The sequence below is a fragment of the Heterocephalus glaber genome, unplaced genomic scaffold (assembly GCF_053883595.1).
Source record: "Heterocephalus glaber isolate CG9 unplaced genomic scaffold, H.glaber_assembly_v1.0 deba00000347, whole genome shotgun sequence".
NCBI classification, from domain to species: Eukaryota; Metazoa; Chordata; class Mammalia; order Rodentia; family Bathyergidae; genus Heterocephalus; species Heterocephalus glaber.
In genome coordinates, this window is record NW_028258143.1 from 29,533,618 (window position 1) to 29,552,700 (window position 19,083).

Consider the following 19,083-nt stretch of genomic DNA (forward strand, 5'->3'; position numbering starts at 1 on the left):
CATCACAGTTTCTTGGGACACTCACTTTGAAAACATGTCTATACACAGTTCAAAAACACACTGCTGAACCACTAGACTGTTGTAGTGAGGGTTCATGTCACTTAGTAAATGCCACAGTTGAATGTAATGAGAAGGAGCACACAAAAACTTATCAAAAGTACTATTACCTTTCTTTTTCTTGAGCTGTATGCTGAGTACTCACTCAGGGGTTCCTCTTTTGTGCTATATGTAAAAACTGAAAACAGACCTTACCTTTGAATAAGTCTCAATGTAACTCCTATTTATTATAACCTGGCATACAACTTATACTCTCATATGTGGTGTGAACAGTTCACTGCAGTTTAATATTTTTGTGGTTAAGCATCTCATATGTTCAAAATCTATATCCTTTATAGAGAATATTTAAGTGGAATGTTAAAATGAACTGGGGTACTTAAATTAGTTCCATCTCCTTTCCCAAAAACCTTTACTTCATAAGTCTGTCAAAACAACTCAGGAAGACACTAAATCCAGGATAGCACTCTTTTTAGGAGTAGGAAATATTTATTGGAGAACAGGAATAGTTCCTGAGATCGAGGAGTCCTGAGTGGCCCTTTGTCTGGGTAATTTATACAGCAAAGCCACAACATGGGTACAACCTGGGTCAAACTACAATCAACCTATAGTAGTGATGGTGAACCTTTTAGAGACCAAGTGCCCAAACTGCAACCCAAAACCCACTTATTTATCACAAAGTGCCAACAACTGCAATTAAACCTGAATATCTGATGTTCAGCTGCTGGTGAGACTTGGCTCATGTGCTGACAGAGGGCCCTGCTCACTGTGGGTTCCCTATAAGTTCACTACCACTGATCTATAGGATTACAAGTATAGCCACTTAGCTAATACTGATCCAATAGGGAAGCGGGTGATGTAGCAAGCTCATATCATTAACCTTGGCTTATCCATAACTTCTGAAACAGGATCATTTTGGGAAGGGATGGGCCCAGGTGTTCTGGTCACCCACTCGGGTATGTGATGCATACTTGGACTTCATGCACTAGGTAGTGCTCATTACAGTTCTGCTTAGCCCTTAGGAAGTATCTAAATCAGGCCATTGTGACTTCATCTTAAGGCCTGGCCCCCTCCTGATGCGACCCCAGCCACAATTCTGATATCTGTATTTTTCACTGACTTGAGAGCCAAGTCCCTCCCTGTGTATTAATTTCTTTCTAACTTAGTGTAGGCTAGTATTCTTTTAAACATAAAGGGCTGGGGATGCAACATAGAGGTAAAGAACTTTGCCTAGCATGAACAATGCCTTGAGTTCAGTCCTTAGTACTGTGTGTGTGTGTGTGTGTGTGTGTACATCATGTAGGCCAGTTACATGGTATCTAAAGATAAACTTTGGAGTCAAACATCCTAGGTTCAATTCCTAGCCCTCCCTCTTACATGCTCTATGATCTTTGGCAGGTTTACTTAACTTCCTGGTGCCTTGGTTTACTCATTTATAAAATAAAGAACAATCACTATTTCTAAGGGTTACTGGGAATGAAGTACTTACAACATTTCTGATACACAGGAAGAGGAATGTGTTGGGGACAATGTTGAAATCAAGAAAGTAAAGTAAAACAAATTCAAGCACACTGGAGCTTATGAACTAGATTCTTTTTTTTTTTTTGGTACCAGGGATTGAACTCGGGACCTTGTGCTTACAAGGCAGGCACCAGAACCACTGAGCTAAATCCCTGGTCTGAACTAGATTCTTTTTAAGAATACCTCTCATTAAAATTTATCTCAGCATTCTTACTGATTCCATACTTTCAGTCACCCAGTGGGAGTTTACTTATAAAATTTTAAGAGGGTACTTTTGATACAACTGAGTTTCTCGTAAGTATCCTAGTTCATGTACATCCGAATGCTAGATAATACTGAATTTAAGTTTTGCAAGAACAAATGGAATAAACTCGAATTGTGCTACCAAAAAAAAAAAAAAAAAAAAAGCAGCAGCAGAAGCATGAGGGTAGAAGGATCATAACTTATAATTCCTCAAGAAAATAGAGAGATGCTTTGTAATTAAATGTATTTTAATGGTGTTATTTCACTTGAGTCCAATATGTTAAATTTCAGTAAACTAGATGCTCCTTTAGTCTCATATACTCCTGGTGTTTAAAATGTTATTTTAAGCCTATTTCATAAACTAGTGTCTTAGATGTGTGATGGCCTATGCCTGTAATCCCAGCACTTGGGAGGCTGAAGCAGGAGGACTGCTGTGAGTTTGAGGCCAGCCTGGACTACATAGTGAGTTCATGAGCAGTCTGGATTACATGGTGAGAGCTTGTCTCACCAAAAAAAGGGGGTGTGGATTTAGCACAGTGGCGCAGCGCCTGCCTTGCAAATGCAAGATCCTGAGTTGATCCCCAGTACAAAAGAAAAACACCACCACCAAAAAAAACTAGTGTCTTACTTATGCTAGGAGGAAAAAGGGACAAACATATATATAAAATCTGATGACTTACACATGCTTTGGTAGTGACTGGACACACATATGGTGTCCTCCATGCTGTGGTTTAATTTCATAAATATCTTGCTTTTTCAATCTATGAGTCAACCAACAAATCCTTTTGCACAGCAAATCTCCTGACAATAGATCTATGCCCATTTTAAATCTTACAATACTTTTCTCTTGTATAACTGCTTCCTTTTCCAATAAGTGTTAAGAATAACAATCTCAGAAACGTTAAAAAGCAACTGTAAATTCTGTGCTCAAAAGTATATTATCATCGCCAGGCTTGGTGGTGGACACCTGTAATCCCAGGACTCAAGAGGCTAAGGCAAAGGGATCACTGAGAGTTCAAGGCCAGCCTGGGCTCCATAGTGAATTCAAGACCAGTCTGGACTATGCAGTGAGACTCTGTCTCAAAAAAGCAAACAAACAAAAAAAGTACACTCTCATTGATTCTGCATAGGAATGCTGTATGCTTAAAGCTGAAGACATGATTGCTATCTTCTAATAGTCAGCTGCTATATCAAAAATACTTTTTTTTTTACATTCCAAAAAGTAGGACAAGTTGTAGTGAAGCACATTTCTGATACAAGGAAAAAATATTATGAAAAATTAAAGATGTCTAAAACTCAAAAAGGGAATCCTGCGTACTTATCACTGAAAATGTGAGAAGACTAGTTTTTAAGGATGATGTAGCAAAGTGTGCAATAAAGAGGACGACATGATCACCCTTAGTTGAGTATTCTCGGATTTTTTGATACTTAACTCCAAAAGCAAGGGCCTGATGCACAACATGAACAAAGCAAAGGAATGTGCCTGCCTGTCAGATGCTATAGTCCAGTGATGGCGAACCCTTTAGAGACCAAGTGCCCAAATTGCAACCCAATATCCACTTATTTATTGCAAAGTACCAACACTGCAATTAAACTTGAATACTAAGGTTTTAGTTTAGAAAAAACAACCATTATCTGCTGCTCTGCTGCTGGGGCAACTTGGTTCATGTGCCAACAGAGGGCTCTGTGTGTCCGAAGCAGCAAGCATCCAATAGGTTCGCCACCACTGATTGCTATATTCTGTGAATGTGGGTTATACGAGTTTCACCGTTAATATAAAACAACTGACATTTTGCAGGTTAGAACATCATGTCCTTACGTGTGATCCAATTTTCTCTCTGAAAAAGCACAATTATATCAGATCTCTTTCCAATTTTATTTGAAAAATGTCATGCCATCCCTGAGACAACCATATATCCACCATAGCCCTGAGCCCCAACTCAACAAGCAGAGAACAGAAAATCTTTAAATTCATAAAATTTATGTGTGGAATGACAGAAAATGGAAAATTGGAATCTACTTTTTTTTTTTTTTTTTTGTACCGGAGATTGAACTTGGATCCTTGTACTTGCAAAGCAGGCAGCAGAACCACTGAGCTAAATTCCCCGGCCCTCTACTAAGTCTTTTACTACAACTAATTTGTTATCAAAACTACTGCTTGGGTAGTACAACTAACTTAATATATTCATATTTGCTTTATTTAAGTACTAAGTTACAACTATACAGCAAGTAAAACATTTTTCATAAGAAAGCAAAAGAAATAAGCTGGAATGTAACCTAAAAGTATAAGAAGATTAATTATACTTTTGTGCACGTTTGATATTTCCATAGTAAAAATCTAAAATAAAGAGCCCTAATAAAGAAAATTCAACTCTTAAACTTCTACCAATAGTGAGAGAAAATACATTTAGTGGAGCCTTAGGGTAGGAGTCAAATGGTAAGATTCAGATTCTGGCTCTGAACCTATTTTACTCTGAATGTAACACCTTCTGGATTAGGGTACTTATCCATGAAATAACTCAGACTAGATGGTTTAATTTGGATTCTGAGGTTGTACGGTTATATGACCTTCATAATGCATATGTTCCCTTAAAGTAACAGGTACTGCATCCTTATGCTAGCTGGTGACACAGCCCTGGAGATGAACCCCAACAAAACGTGCAAAGCAAGGGATGTTTAAACAAATGTATATGGGTTAAAATAATCGTAGGTCATTTTCTTGTCTAGAAATTGACATATTATGCATATGAAGCTCTGAATAGTTTTAAGAAACTTAGAATTCCACCAAGACAACTAACTCTAATTAAACATAAAGGAAAATAACTGAATGATTTCTTGACACCTGGCATCTGTGGCACCTGTTTTCCCTCCATGCATTAGGTGTCAAAGAAAGATGTTAATTCTGTGTAATGCTGAAATCAAAAAGTACTATATTAAACCAGTTAGGTTTAAACTAAAGAACATGAGACTACTACCTTCTAATAAATAACAGAATTTAGTTAGAAGTATGTTTTTGTTGTGATTCTTGTAATGCCTTAACTCTTAACACCACAGAATTCACATAAATGGTATTGGTGACAGCCCCTCTCTATCCAATAATCTGCTCCAAGTGGAAAACTGGATTTCTTTTGTAGGGCAGGAGTAATTCATAAAGATTCATTTATAATTATAAAGTCAATATAAGTAAACAAGTAATCCCTCCCAAACCACATATATGGGCAATGTGGTTTTCAATATGGCACACTGAAAATCCAACTGCTTTTAGAAATAGAAACACCCAAAAGTGCAGCTATTGATACCTCTATTTTATCAGTTAATTTATACTGTAAAAGGACTGCCAAAAGAATGTGACCTATTAAATAAAATTAGTGTTAATGTTGGAAAAAGTTATCTTGGGTATAAAACAGGAAAAGGAATATAATCCTAAAAGATGCATAAAGATAAGCATATAATGGGAGAAAGGGGAATTTTCGTGTTTAATTCACAGCTGAAAGAATTCAAAGATAGTATTAGTAAAAATCTACAAGATGATTGTGAACTAAAGAGTGAATCTGGATGTCTTGAACGAGTCTGACTGAGACGGTGTGCAGGTGCAAAACTGCATGGAGATGTAACCCATTATCGTGTTTTGTGATGATTTCACCACAAATGGCTCCCCTATTTAAATATTCCAATCAGTACTGTTAGTACACATACCTCGGAGAATCCTTTCCTCATGGCAACGAAGAAAGTCCCAGATTCTAACAGTGCCGTCATCAGAGCATGTAGCAAATTTATTATCCGTGGGTGAGAAACTGTTACATGAAGACACACAGCAGGGGAAAGAAGTCAGCATTTAACAGATTATCTGTGCTTCTCAGACAGGGAAAAATAAAAACACTGCTGCATTATAAACAGGAGAGGGAAGTATCCAGTGAAGAAGCCCTTAAAGAGAATGTTGTCAGCTAACATATCCATCTCATCAAAGACGACTTCAACAGAGTAGTTGTTTCTGTTTTCAATCATCGATATTCAGAGAACTTCATGAGTGTATTAGTCCTAATGCTATGTCTGGTCTTCTTAGTAATTTCCTATCTAACCAGTAAAACAGAGAGCTGTGTTATGTGTGGAAGTTAAATGAATTCCAGTTCTGCAATATTCCTGCACAGACATTTAAATCACAGAAGAATACTGCTCTAAAACTTGGTATCCGTTTCTGCCTCATAAACTTCATGGAATGATAAACTAAAAACTGGGTGTGTTGGGCCAGGGATTTAGCTCAGTGGTTCCGGCGCCTGCCTCGAAAGCGCAAGGTCCCGAGTTCAATCCCCGGTACCAAAAAAAAAAAAAAAAAAAAAAAAAAAAAACCCCACAAAAACTGGGTGTGCTGATAGAAGGTCCACTGCTAAACATCCCCATATACAATGTTTCTCATTTATTCAAAAGGTTTGTGGAAAATTTTCACACCTTCTTCCTGATAAGTTATCCCATGAACTCCTACACCTTTGGAGGAAAACATTAAAATGGGGACTTTCAGACTTGTGTTTAAAGCCAAAGAATCTGAATCTGTTTTCTTCCTAGCAATGAAAGACCATCAAGTTTCTCAATGAACCATTAACAACTCCCCTGAACTTTCAAATTTTATGATTAAGAAAGAACCAACTGAAAATGTCTGGGCATGGCACTATGGTCAAGTCTACAAAGCAGAAGCATGTATATCCAACAATTTTGGTTGATTCTGGTAATAGAAACAAGTGACTGCAGTGGATAGTGTTTCTACAGAGTCAACTCCTCTCATAGGTAGGTGGCACAACCTTAAAGAATGCTGCGTAGCTTTATTCTGAGGCTGCAGCAATTCTTCAGGCTTGTTTTCGAAACTTTTCTTTCCAGTTTTACTATACATATCTTGTTGATATGTAAAGACGTACAACTCACTGAAAATATTTTAAACTCCACTTATTATACATTTGCATAACTGATGTTAACAGTGAATCAGAAGAAAAAGTCCTAGAGTCTTCTTGACAAAGATCTCCTTACAGCTGCAAACCTTGAAGAACCCATTTATTAATCCATAAATGTTTGCCACATCCAGGGAGTTATCTGTGAGAGTTTTTTAGTGCTATACTTTCTTTTTGAAGTCGTGGCATAACCAAGCCAACCAGGTCTTCACTTAAGCCTTTTTTCCTTGTATTTTGTGTGAATTCTGAAGATGTTTTCTGTAGGCTTTAGATTTTATTCAGCTGTATAATTAAAGACTGAATTCTTTATTTGGAATAAAATATTCTTGTCTTACACAGCAGATAATAAAAAGAAATAAGATATACATATTATTAACCATAAATGAAAAGAGAAAACCAGTGCAAAATGCGGCAGACAATACATCTCTAACATATTGCAAAGGCTGATACCAGGACAACACTACTTCAGAAAGGTGCCAGCAAAATGGTGAATGTGTGAAAACAAAGAAAAATATTGTGTTTATAGGGTGCAGAAAGCTTCCCAGAATCTGACAGAGCCCATGCATCTCTGCACCCAGAATACACTTAGAGAATAATTTACCCATGACAATAGGGACTACAGAAAATGGTATATTGTGTATAAACCTGGCCTCTCTAATCGCCTCCTTATGTGCCTGGAACATCTTGACGTTGTTCATGTTGGACTGCCAGTATTTCACATATCCTCCGTGGTCTGCTGTCAACATCCACATGTCATTATGTGACCAAGTCATGGCCCTCACTGGGCTATCGTGAGCCTGTGAAAACAAAAAACATTTATAAGGTAGTGCTTTAAGTAACATATCACTGAAGGCTTAGAGGAGCATATATTAACGTGCAGCAATAAATTACACAATTTTTCAGTTTCACAACAGCAAAAATTTGCCCATATCTGTTTTTAGAACATGACAGGATAAACTACCATCTAGTGATTACTGTTACCTGTAATATTGTTTCAAAATTGAAAGTGAGTCCATTCCACAAGGTGAACTCTCCACTAGAAGCTCCAGTGACTAACCGTCTTCCCTCTGGAGTCCACTGTGGGAGGAGGAAAAAATGGTTATACATGACCACAAATCCTCCAACTTCACTCAATTTGAAAACATTTACACAGTCTTTGTAATATATGAGTAACTAATATTAAGTAGGCAATAGTAAATCTCTCAAGGGTACCTCAGCTTTCTAAACAACTATTTTGTTAGAAAAGAACTTATAGGGCCGGGGATTTAGCTCAGCGGTTCTGGCGCCTGCCTCCAAGTGCAAGGTCCCAAATTTGATCCCTGGTACCAAAAAAAAAAAAAAGAAAAGAACTTAAAGGAAGGGAAGGGAGGGAAAGAAGTAACAAGAAATAAGATGTGTTATGTACGTGTACCAACTCCCTAAGATGAATGTAATCATTATGTACTACAAACATGTACTAATACAAATTTTAAAAGAATGAGGTAGCATACTCTATATACCCCAAACCATTTCAAACTAAAAAGCTTTAAAAAAAAATTTGTATTAACAGTGTAGGAAAAGTTCTAGCACTTAAATTCATTAACTAAATTAAAAATAACAAATATATTATGAATGCCTATACCAATGTACTCTAAAAAGCATTTCAAAGAAAATATACAAAGATCTCATAATACTAGGCTACATGGTGACTAACATAAATAAGGTAGTCACCAGAAAATTCAGAAAGACTGAATTTGGTATCTTATAACTACTATCCATTCAATGCAAACAGTGTTACCAGTGCGTAATTAAAACAAAACAAACAAATAAACAAAAAAGATAACAATGCCAAGTTAAGGCTATCAAACTTTTCCTGCAACTAAATGTATTTAAAAATTGTAAGCTCTCCACCATTCATAGTCCCAAGCAGTGATAATTCTTATGCTGATCTACTGTTAAAACAACTTTATCCATAGGCCCAGGATTTAGTTCAGTGGTTCTGGCGCCTGCCTCGAAAGCGCAAAGTCCCAAGTTTGATCCCCAGTACCAAAACCAAAAAAATCTACTTTATCCATTGACTTACACTACACAGATATTTTAATGTCATAATTTGCAGGCTGAATCTAATCTGTGGTTATGATAGTCAACTCAAAACATAGTGCACTGTTTAAATTTTCAGTTCCTATGATGAATTACATACTTACTAGAGGATACAAATATACAAAATACAATCCTATTTTCCAAAATAAAAACTGACAAAGAATTGAAAAATACAAGTGTGCTTACAGAAAGAGCAAGATGAAATACATAAAATGAAGTCTATTTGGTAAATTATACAAGTTTATGACAATTGCTTCCCCTCCACCCCCCAGTACTAGGAATCAAACTCAGGGCCTTACACTTGCCAGGCAGGCACAGTGCCACTGAGCTAAATCCCTGACTGAACAATTTCTTTTTACTGCTTAGTAGTTCACAGTTTTGACTATTATGAATAAAAACCTCCTACCTTCCTAGATTCTCTAATCTGCTATAGATCTCAACCTAACTAATACTACAGGGAACCAAACTGTTCATACAGAACTCAGTATTCCAACTTAATTTGGACTGCATCTCTAACATGGGCAAATTTTTCATAAGACATTATAGTTTGATCCCTAAGACCACCTGTAACAATTTCTATGGAACTCTTCCTCTCCCAGTTTTCTATCGTAACTCTCAAATATCCAAAGACTGCATATTTTGCTCATTTGCCATTAATGTTTGCCCTGTCATTCTTCTGTTTGATATTTTTGTTCAATTGCTATTTGCTCAGCTCTATTCATCAGCCTATACCTCTAAATATTAATAACCAACAATTATATTTTTAAGAAATGGAATAATCAAAACAAAATGATTACAGACTATCAACTACATAAATAGCAATCGAATGTCTAGAAGAGATGAGAAAATTTTTCACTGCGAACATCTCCAAATTTTAAAAAGTTTGAATCATGCGAATGCATTATTAATTATAAAGGCATATTTTTAAAATTTCAGTGAAAACATATTAAGTGCCTTCATGAAGCTGACTAGTACACCATAGTTCTTCATCTTTATTCAGGTTTCTTCCTTCCTAGTAACACCTAAGAACTTTTCATTCACCTTCGAATGTTGCTTTCTTGTCAGTAACAAAAGCATTTGCTATTGAACTACTGAGCAATTCTGAGACCTGTTACAATACGTCTCTATATATAAATTCAGAGAAAATTCTATGGAAATTGTAACATAAAGAAAACAATTTATAAGTAGTATCTTACTAAATGCAGACAAAGGGAATAAATACCTATTTCAAAATAAAATTACCAGCAACAAACCAATTATTACTCAAGATACACATTTCAAGTAATTTCTAATTTTTCTTTGTCTAATTTCTAATTTGCTAACTAACTGAAGATCGATTTTCGTAAAAAATATCCAAAAGAATACTTACCCTCACCACAAATACTGGACACTTTACTTTATTTGTTGATGTCCGAACAAATTTTGTGGTTACTGCATTCATAGGATTATTCAACATTCCTATAGGTGGGACCAACTATAACAAAAGAAAATTTTGTTTTTAGAGCTCCTGATTACATTCAGAGAAGAAACCAGGGCCATCGCAAGGTGATTATCTCAACATCTAAAGGCAAATGCAGAACTAGACATGACATTTCCCCCACAAAAAAGAAAACTATTATAACAGATTACAAGAAAATCAAGATACAAGAAAGTTAAATATCCATTATTACTCAACAACAAAACGAAGAATCACATTAAGTATCAGATTTCCTTACTCCTCAAAGTCAACATAAACTTGTTCACAATAAGCCTAACTTAAAATTAATTCTCCTATCACAAGACTTAAAGGTTGTTCAATCTTTTGTTGAACACTGCTTTATGCAAAAATTCATCATTAGATTAAAAGGAATATTTAAACTGAGACAAAATATAACCCATTGTTCACACAGATGTGTCATACTACCCTTTCAATAATGTTCATTTTAACTACAAAGATGTAAAAATAAAAAGACCATTCTGAACATGAATTCACATATTTTTAGGCTTAAAGGTCAAAGTAAAGAGGATTTTATTAAGGCAGTACATGTTTCATACTTACATCATTATAATAACCTGCATCAGGCTGAATTGCCCGCATATCTCTCTGGTCTCTTTGCCATATCCTATTCTGTTAAAATAAGAAAATAGAACAATTAGCCGGAGATTTAGCTCAGTGGTGCCACCGCGTGCCTCGCAAGTGCAAGGTCCCAAGTTCGATCGCCGGTACCATAAAAACCAGAAATACAAAATGGAACAATTAGTATATAATCTAATTATACGCAATGTGAAAGTATTAACAAAATATAAGGTACAGAAATGCGAAGAAAACAGGATTCAAAAATGTTAATTTCTAAAACACATGTAATAGTAGTTATCTTAAGAAGCTGTCCCCTCTTTGCTACTGACATTGCTTACAATTTTCCTCCTCACACACACCATTCCCATACATCCAAGATGCTGCAGACTCCAACACTTTTTCACAACTATATTAACACAAATAACAGAGTAGGGGATAGACAGACACTCTATCCCAAACTCCTCACCACAAAATAATCATTAGGTCTTGCCTTTGGCTTTCTTTATTCCTCTCAAATTCTATCTCCTAGTTTCCCCAAATAAAATTCCTGGAAAAGTCTAAATCTGTTTTACCTCTCATTCTCCAATGAATGTCCGACATACTATTTAGGTGTATCTCCAAGTAAGGGTTAACCACAGATCTAAGGTAATGAAAAGCAGACAAATTTTCATAGAGACAAGAGAAGACCAAATCCCAATGAGACAGTAACATTAGGTTATGACAAGTAAAGAAAGAACTCAAAAGGGAAAAACACAGAGCTAAGGGAGCATTACAAAGACCTTGTCTTACTTATCATCTCAGAGTCGCTTCCACCTATAGACAGTAACAGGTGCTCAACTGTGTATGTGCACGCAGTGGTACTGGGAACTGAAGCACTGGCCTTTGCACTGAGCTATATTCCCCAGCCCCCCTTTTTTGGTACCGAGGATCAAACTCGGGACCTTGTGCTTGCCAGGCAGATGCAGGAACCACCAAGCTAAATCCCCGGCCCCTCTTTTTTATTTTTTAAGACCAGGTCTCATTAAGGTATTAAGTTGCCTAGGGTGGGCTCAAACTGGCAATTCTACTGCCTCAGCTTCCCAGAGTGCTGGGATTACAGGTGTGTGCCACTATGCCCAATGGTGCCCAATCTTAATTAAATAAAGCTCTTTGCAGCAAACTATCAGGAACTCAGATATGGAAAAAATCTATGTTTCCAGGGCCAATGTTTCTGACATTCACAATTACAATTCTAAAACCCTGTACTTAGCAGAGCGTGCTGGGGCATGCCTGTGGGAGGCTGAGGCAGGAGGATTGCCAGGAGCTGGAGGCCAGACTGCGATATCTATGAGTTCAAGGGCAACCTGAAGTACACAGGGAGACATTTTGTCTCAAAAAATTTTTGTTGTTTTTTTATCTCTGTTCTCACAGAAATATTGCTGTTAGTAATCTATTTCATACACACTGATTTTATTAACAAGTGCTTTAAGGTTGGCATATAGGTTAAAGTATAGTACTTTCTTCTGACTTGTTATGAACTTTTAGAACAAAGCCTATTTCTTTATTTTAATTAGTCCATATTTGCCATATATAATGATCACATTCATCATTGGGAACTTGTACCTGTACATAATATATCTTAATTCTTTCTTTCCTCTCCCCTCTCAACAGAAAAAAGCCTGTTTCTAAACTGGAGTCTAACTTTAATTAAATTTTCAGAAGGTGTTCACTTTGGCAGCACATACACTAAATTTTCAGAAGGTGATTCAGAAATTCAAGAGGAATAAAGAAAGCCAAGGACAAGACAGAGTTTAAAAAAAAAAATAAATAAATATATATATATATTTTTAAACTGCTTAAAACTTTTAAAAACAATGTTATATATAATATATATTGTGTACATATGTACATATTATGTATATATAGTGTATATACACATATTATATATTATGTATAGTGTATATATAACATATTATATATTATTATATATTATATATATATGCCAAGATGATCTGAGGTGTCCTTAAATCTGAAGTCAACTTCATCCTACTAATTTGAGCAATGTAAGAATACTTATTATCCTACCTTTAAAATTTTGTCCAATTTAAGTACATTAATTGTACTTACCTCCAAATACTTAATTACAGACGGATTGTAATCTATAGTCTTCCGGTTTACAGCTTTTCTCATCCGTTTTCCATCAAAGGTAAGCTGCTGCATTGCTTGCTGCTGTGCAAAATCAGGTCGCTTATAAAACAACTGTCGAGGCGCTTGGTGTTGGAACCTTGGCATATGGAAAAATCGAGGAGGTGAACCGATTTCTGTGGCCATGGTGATCTTTTCCTTCTAGGACACTAGGGAGGGAAAAAGTATTTTCACTATAAAAGTCAGAACATTACCTGAAAACATTTTACTTTATATTTTACTCATTTTTTTGTGGTCCTGGGGACCAAACCCAGTGTATTATGCATGCTAGACAAGCAGTCTACCAATAAGCAACATCCCAATCTGTGAGCATTTTTTGATTTTTGTCTTTTTCAACGAAGTTTCTTTATGTAGCTCAGAGGGGCCTCAATCTCACCATCCTCCTGCCTCAAACCTCCTAAGTGCTGGGACTGCATGTGCACACCTGCACGCTTGGCTAAAAACATTTTTAAATGAACACTTTTTATACTTTCTTCCCTTTTCTAACCTGTATTATTTCTAGTTTTTAATCAACTTACTTCCTATGAAGTATGAAATTAATGACAACAACCAGTCACATCTGAAAAGGTCTATTCCACAGAGAAAGTATTAATATTCATTTGATGTAAAATTCAGCCTGGAGGGCTCGGGATTTAGTTCAGTGGTTTCACCACCTGCTGTGCAGGTGCAAGGACCTGAGTTCGATCCCCAGTACCAAAAAAATAAAAAAAAAAATAAAATAAAATAAAATTCAGCCTGGAGGCCAGGGATTTAGCTCCATGGTTCCAGCACCTGCCTTTCAAGCCCAGGTTCCTGAGTTCAATCCACGGTACCCAAAAAAAAAAATAAATAAAAATTCAGCCTGATGGAAGAAAAAAGCACAGTATATAAGAGTATGGGCACGTGTTTACGTGTGTGCATGAGTGGGGAAGAAAAGGTAGGCATACATGGGGAACTGTTCACGTTTTTTAAATGAAGTTTTTATTTGGATGTTTGTAGTCAAGATTTTTTTTTTCTGGTACTGGGGATGGAACTCAGGACCTTGCACTTGTGAGGCAGGCGGCAGCACCACTGAGCTAAATCCCCGGGCCAAGACTATTTTTAAGCTTATCATAAGACCCTATCTCATACAACAGGCACTAAAATTATTTTTAAAGTTTCAAAACTGACTTTTCTGTTTTTAAATTTCCTAGTAATCATGTAGAAAGAGGAATAAACTATCATACTTCATATCTGTAATTAATGTAAAAAGCAGTTATATCTAATTTTAGGAGCAAAGTGTCATTGAAACTTATTTCTCATTACTGTATGTGTATTTACATATTTGTAAAAGGCAACATTAGGCTAGCATCTGTAAGAATGCTGATCTTACAGCTTTTCAACTTCAGTGCTCTACATTCAAACTTAACATGCTAAATATGCATGACTGTAAAAACTTCAGCATACTTTCAAAATTAGACCACTAAAAACACATGAAGTATAGAAACTAAAAACACTTCACAATTATTCTTGCTTCAGAAATAGGAAAGATTGGGCCAGGGATTTAGCTCAGTGGTTCGGCCACCTGCCTCGCAAGTGCAAGGTCCTGAGTTCCATCCTCAGTATCAGAAAAAAAAAAAAAAAAAAAAAAGAAAGAAATAGGAAAGATTATAGTCTCCATTATTTTTCTGTATTCTTATCCTTGCTTTACCTTACTCTTAAGCACTAAATAAAAGGCCTGGGGCTGGTGCTATAGCTTAGCAGTGCTGTGCCTGCCTGGCAAACACAAGGTCCTGAGTTCGATTCCCAGTACCAAAAATAAATAGACAGCCCAAAAGAAATTATGATTTCCTTTGGATAAAAACAGTATCCCATAATCCATCTAGTGGTATTGGAGAGTCTGACTGTGAATTAATTTTATGCCATAAAAGAGCAATCCAATTCTGCTCAACTATGCAGCATATTAAAAAGAAAAAAATTAAACTCCAAAATAAAAAAAAACAGTATCCCTTTTTGGGGCCAGGAGGTCCTGGGCTCTTAATGACAATGGGATTTCCTTCAAGGATGACAAAATGTTCTGGAACTAAGTAGAAATAGTGATTGTACAACTGGAGAATATACTAAATACCACTGAATTGTATACTTTAAAATGGTTAAAACAATGGCTTTTATGTGAATTTTACCCCAATTAAAAATAAGGAGTTTAATCCACTGGAAAAAATTTTTAAATGAATGGTAAGTGAAATAGTAATAGAAAAATGATTACTGAAGCAGGATGCTGGCTATAAGACACTAACCAAGCCCTCAAAGGTCTACTGTACAAACATAAGGAAAATGACTGAGGTCAAAGACAACAATTTTTGAATAAAACTTGTTCAGAGAAAAAGGCCTTTAATTGTTCCTTGAATAGCTAAGTACTATTTGTGTGACAGAAATAAAGGTTCAGCAAGAGGAAACAATTGCACATATTTCAAATCAAGATCTAGCCCTAGATTAAATAAAAGCAAACCACCTCACCACAGTAACCAGGCTTCATATATGACTTAGTCTAGCTTCCTATCATACAAATCATTAAGTTATTTGGCCTTTTGGTGGCTGCTATGGACTGATGACTGAATTGTATTCCCCTAAAATTCATATAAGGGGGATCAAAAAATAGTGTTTATATTTCTTAAAAATATCACAGTAAAAGATACATAGCCATAAATTCTTGCCACTTTCTGAAGCACTTCTACAAGTCCTCTTTTTGAGTACCTTTACATAGTATAATCAAAACTTCAGTGAATGCTGCTGCCAAGTGCCATACAATAGACGCCAAACTATTTTTTTCATTATTTGAGACAGGGTCTTGCTTTGTAGTTCAGGCTGGCCTTAAACTCACAATGTAGCCTAGGCTGGCCTCAAACTTGGGGCAATCCTTCTGCCTCAGCCTCCTGAGTGCTAGGATTACAGGAGAAGCCAGTCTTATTAGAAAAAAAATTAAGGTAAGCTGGGCATACTATGGCAGTACTAGACAACTAACAGAGTGGCAGAGTCAGGGCAAAATGCCTGGGTTTCCTGACTCCTTCAGCAGGGTTGCCAGATTTTGATGATAACAATATAACAGCTTTCTCTGATGGAAGATAATTTGACACAAGGTGGAAAAAAATCAGTAATCGGCATAGAAACATCCTTCAAAAAGTCAATAAACTATCCTTCAGACTCCACTTGGGACAAAACTCCAAGAAACTAGATTTATAACAAGATGCAGAGAAAGAAGAGCTTTATACTCCACAAAAATAATGACTATTTTTTGGGCTCGCTGTAGTATTCACTTAAAGGACGGTAAAAAAAACCCGCACAATTTAAAATAGAAGTTAGGTGTGTCTCCAAAATATACTCACCTCATAACTGGGATGGAGAGTGAGGAAATAAAGGGATCAGGAAGATAGAAGACAGGAAAAAGAAAAATTAGGTCTGCCTGTGGTTATTCAATATGCTAAGAGAACCAAATTACCGAAGTCAAAATTCACCTGTAACACTTTCTCCTACACACAAACCTTCAATGATTCAAGCAAGCAGCACAATTTTCATTTTGTACCGGGGACTGAACTCAGGACCTTGCACTTGCGAGGCAGGCAATGGCACCACTGAGCTAAATCCCCGGCCCAAGCAGCACAATCTTTTAAGTCTAACTTCATTCACATTATAACTGTCCAACACAGCACATCATTTTGAATCACTAAATTTCATAGAACAGTAATTTCCATACTCTGCTGTGGTACCTGTTCCCTAATTCTTATTTTTAGGAAATATAAAGACTTCTAAGTACACAAAAATCTCCAGCATATTCTTAGCCTTGAAGCTTTCAATCACTCACCAGATTAGGCAAGCCAGTCAACTTCTCTACATCTGTTAAATGAGGTTAAACCAGACAATCTCAAAGATTCTCTTTGCTCAAAAATACTATTTTGCAAGAACACATTTTTTTTGCCAGGCATGGTGGCACACACCTGTAATCTTAGCACTCAGAAGGCTGAGGCAGGTGAATCACTCCAAGTTCAAGGCCAGCTTGGACTATTTAGCAAGTCCTTGTCTCCAAAACAAAAAATCCCACATTTTTCCTTTAGCCAATAGTCTTAAACAAACTGGAATACCTATACTTATTTCTCCTTGTTATTGTATACAAGTATATACCAGCATAACTGCATTTCTTGAACCAACTGCTCACAAAGTACTGTACTTGCTTTTATAATCTTAATCATGTACCCTACTGAATTTATAGTTGAAGATAATACTCGGTAGGAAAAATATAAATGCTTTTCTTAAAGTCATGACAAAGTCCACATTTTAGAACTATACGAAACAATAATACACTTATAAAACTTAAACCTCTAATTAAAGTAATAAAAACTAACTGGATGTGGTGGTGCACACCTGTAATCCCAGCACTTGGGAAGCTGAGGCAGGAAGCTCACCGCAAGTTTGAGGCCAGCCTGGCCTACACAGTGAGTTCAAGGCCAGCCTGAACTACATAGCAAGAGGCTATCTCAAAAATAAAATAATAAAAACTATATACAAGGAGTAGCAAAACCTCAACAATCAGAGCAATAATTAATATTAGAATCAACAGAAAGGGATTCACGAGATGTAATTCACATTGGAAATAGTATGGAGGGCTGGGGATTTAGCTCAGTGGTTCCAGCACCTGCCTTGCAAGCGCAAGGTTCCGAGTTTGATCCCCGGTACCAAAAAAAAAAAAAAAAGAAAGGAAATAGTAGGGAAAGATTTATCAGTGTAAGAGCAAGCAGCACCAAAAATCAAGAAGGCAAAGAAGACAGTTATTAGTTACTAGACACACACATTGGACTTGTTAGAACAGTATAAAGCACCCTATGCCACAGAGGAGCACAAGAAACACCTTTGCACTCCAACCAGTAAGCCCTGACTATTTGTTAGGCACTGATACACACCCCACTCTTTCTATTCTCAGTAAACAAGAGCTCAAAGAGGCAAGAAGATTCCAAGTTCAAGCTCAGCATGGCAACTTAGTATGACCTTGTCGCCAAAGAAAAGGGCTGAGGATGTAGCTGAGTGTGAAGGTCTTGGATTCAATCCTTAGTGCTAGAAGAAAAACAGCGACAGAAGCCAGGCATGGTGGCGCATCCCTGCAACCACCTGTAATCCTAGTATTCAGGAGGCTGAGGCAGGAGGATCACCAAGAGTTCAAGGCCAGCTTGAGCTACATAGTTGAGTTCAAGGCAGCCTGAAATACATAGTGAGACCCTGTCTCAAAGAAACAAAAAACAAAAAAACAGAGGCGAGAGATGTGGGAATGTACTACCACTACACTAGTAAACTTCTCACCAGGCATTACATGAAATAGAAATACTGTATGGGAAGAAACTTGCAGCACAAATTAAGTCTGAAGAATCCTTAAGACAAAATAAGCTCTCGCTGATTATCCTGGCCAGTATAAGCTTTTCCCCAACCAAACATAATCCAAAATAATCTGTTTCTCAATCCTATGTTTCATAGTAAAGAATTTCCAAATTGAAATCAATAGGGCTGATAAGCAGCACTCTTTTAATGATAAAAAAAGATTGCATTGTACATTTGAAAAGAAATGTAAATTGTGAAACTTCTGCTTCCATTGTGTGTGTGTACACTGGGTCACAATACTAAAAATATTTTTCCTTTATAAAAACCTATCAAGTAAAAAGAGAAGAGTTTTACCTGTTTCATTTCTTAGTCATTCTAATGGATGAACAGTGGCTATCTCATCATCATTTTACCTTGTATTTCCCTAAAGACTAAAGAGTTTAGGCATCTTTGTTGGTGTTTATTTGCCCTCTAGATGTCTTCTCTGGCAAACTGTCTACTCAAATCTTCAGCACTTTTTAAAATCGGGTTGTTTTCTCAGATATGTGATTTGCAAATATTTTCTCTCGATCTATCACTTCTTTCCATTCTTTCTGGTTATCTTCTAAAGAGTGAAGCAAGATCACAAGTTCAAGCCCAGCCTGGGCAACTTAGCAAAACCTTGTCTCAAAATTTAAAAAATTAATCAAT

General features: G+C 36.5%; 1 protein-coding gene across 4 annotated transcripts in view; it reads right to left on the reverse strand.

Annotated features, from left to right (window-relative positions):
• Positions 1 to 19,083, reverse strand: part of Wdr33 (WD repeat domain 33) — a 97,718-nt gene that overhangs the window by 48,880 nt on the left and 29,755 nt on the right. For all 4 annotated transcript variants that reach the window (XM_004835973.3, XM_004835971.3, XM_013076490.3 and 1 more), the window contains 6 exons: positions 12,997 to 13,223; positions 10,873 to 10,941; positions 10,204 to 10,308; positions 7,737 to 7,832; positions 7,401 to 7,552; positions 5,515 to 5,612 (listed from right to left, as the gene is read on the reverse strand). In XM_004835973.3, coding sequence (XP_004836030.1) covers positions 5,515 to 5,612; positions 7,401 to 7,552; positions 7,737 to 7,832; positions 10,204 to 10,308; positions 10,873 to 10,941; positions 12,997 to 13,200 — 724 coding nt within the window. In that variant the 5' untranslated portion in view covers positions 13,201 to 13,223. The remainder of the gene's footprint in view (positions 1 to 5,514; positions 5,613 to 7,400; positions 7,553 to 7,736; positions 7,833 to 10,203; positions 10,309 to 10,872; positions 10,942 to 12,996; positions 13,224 to 19,083) is intronic.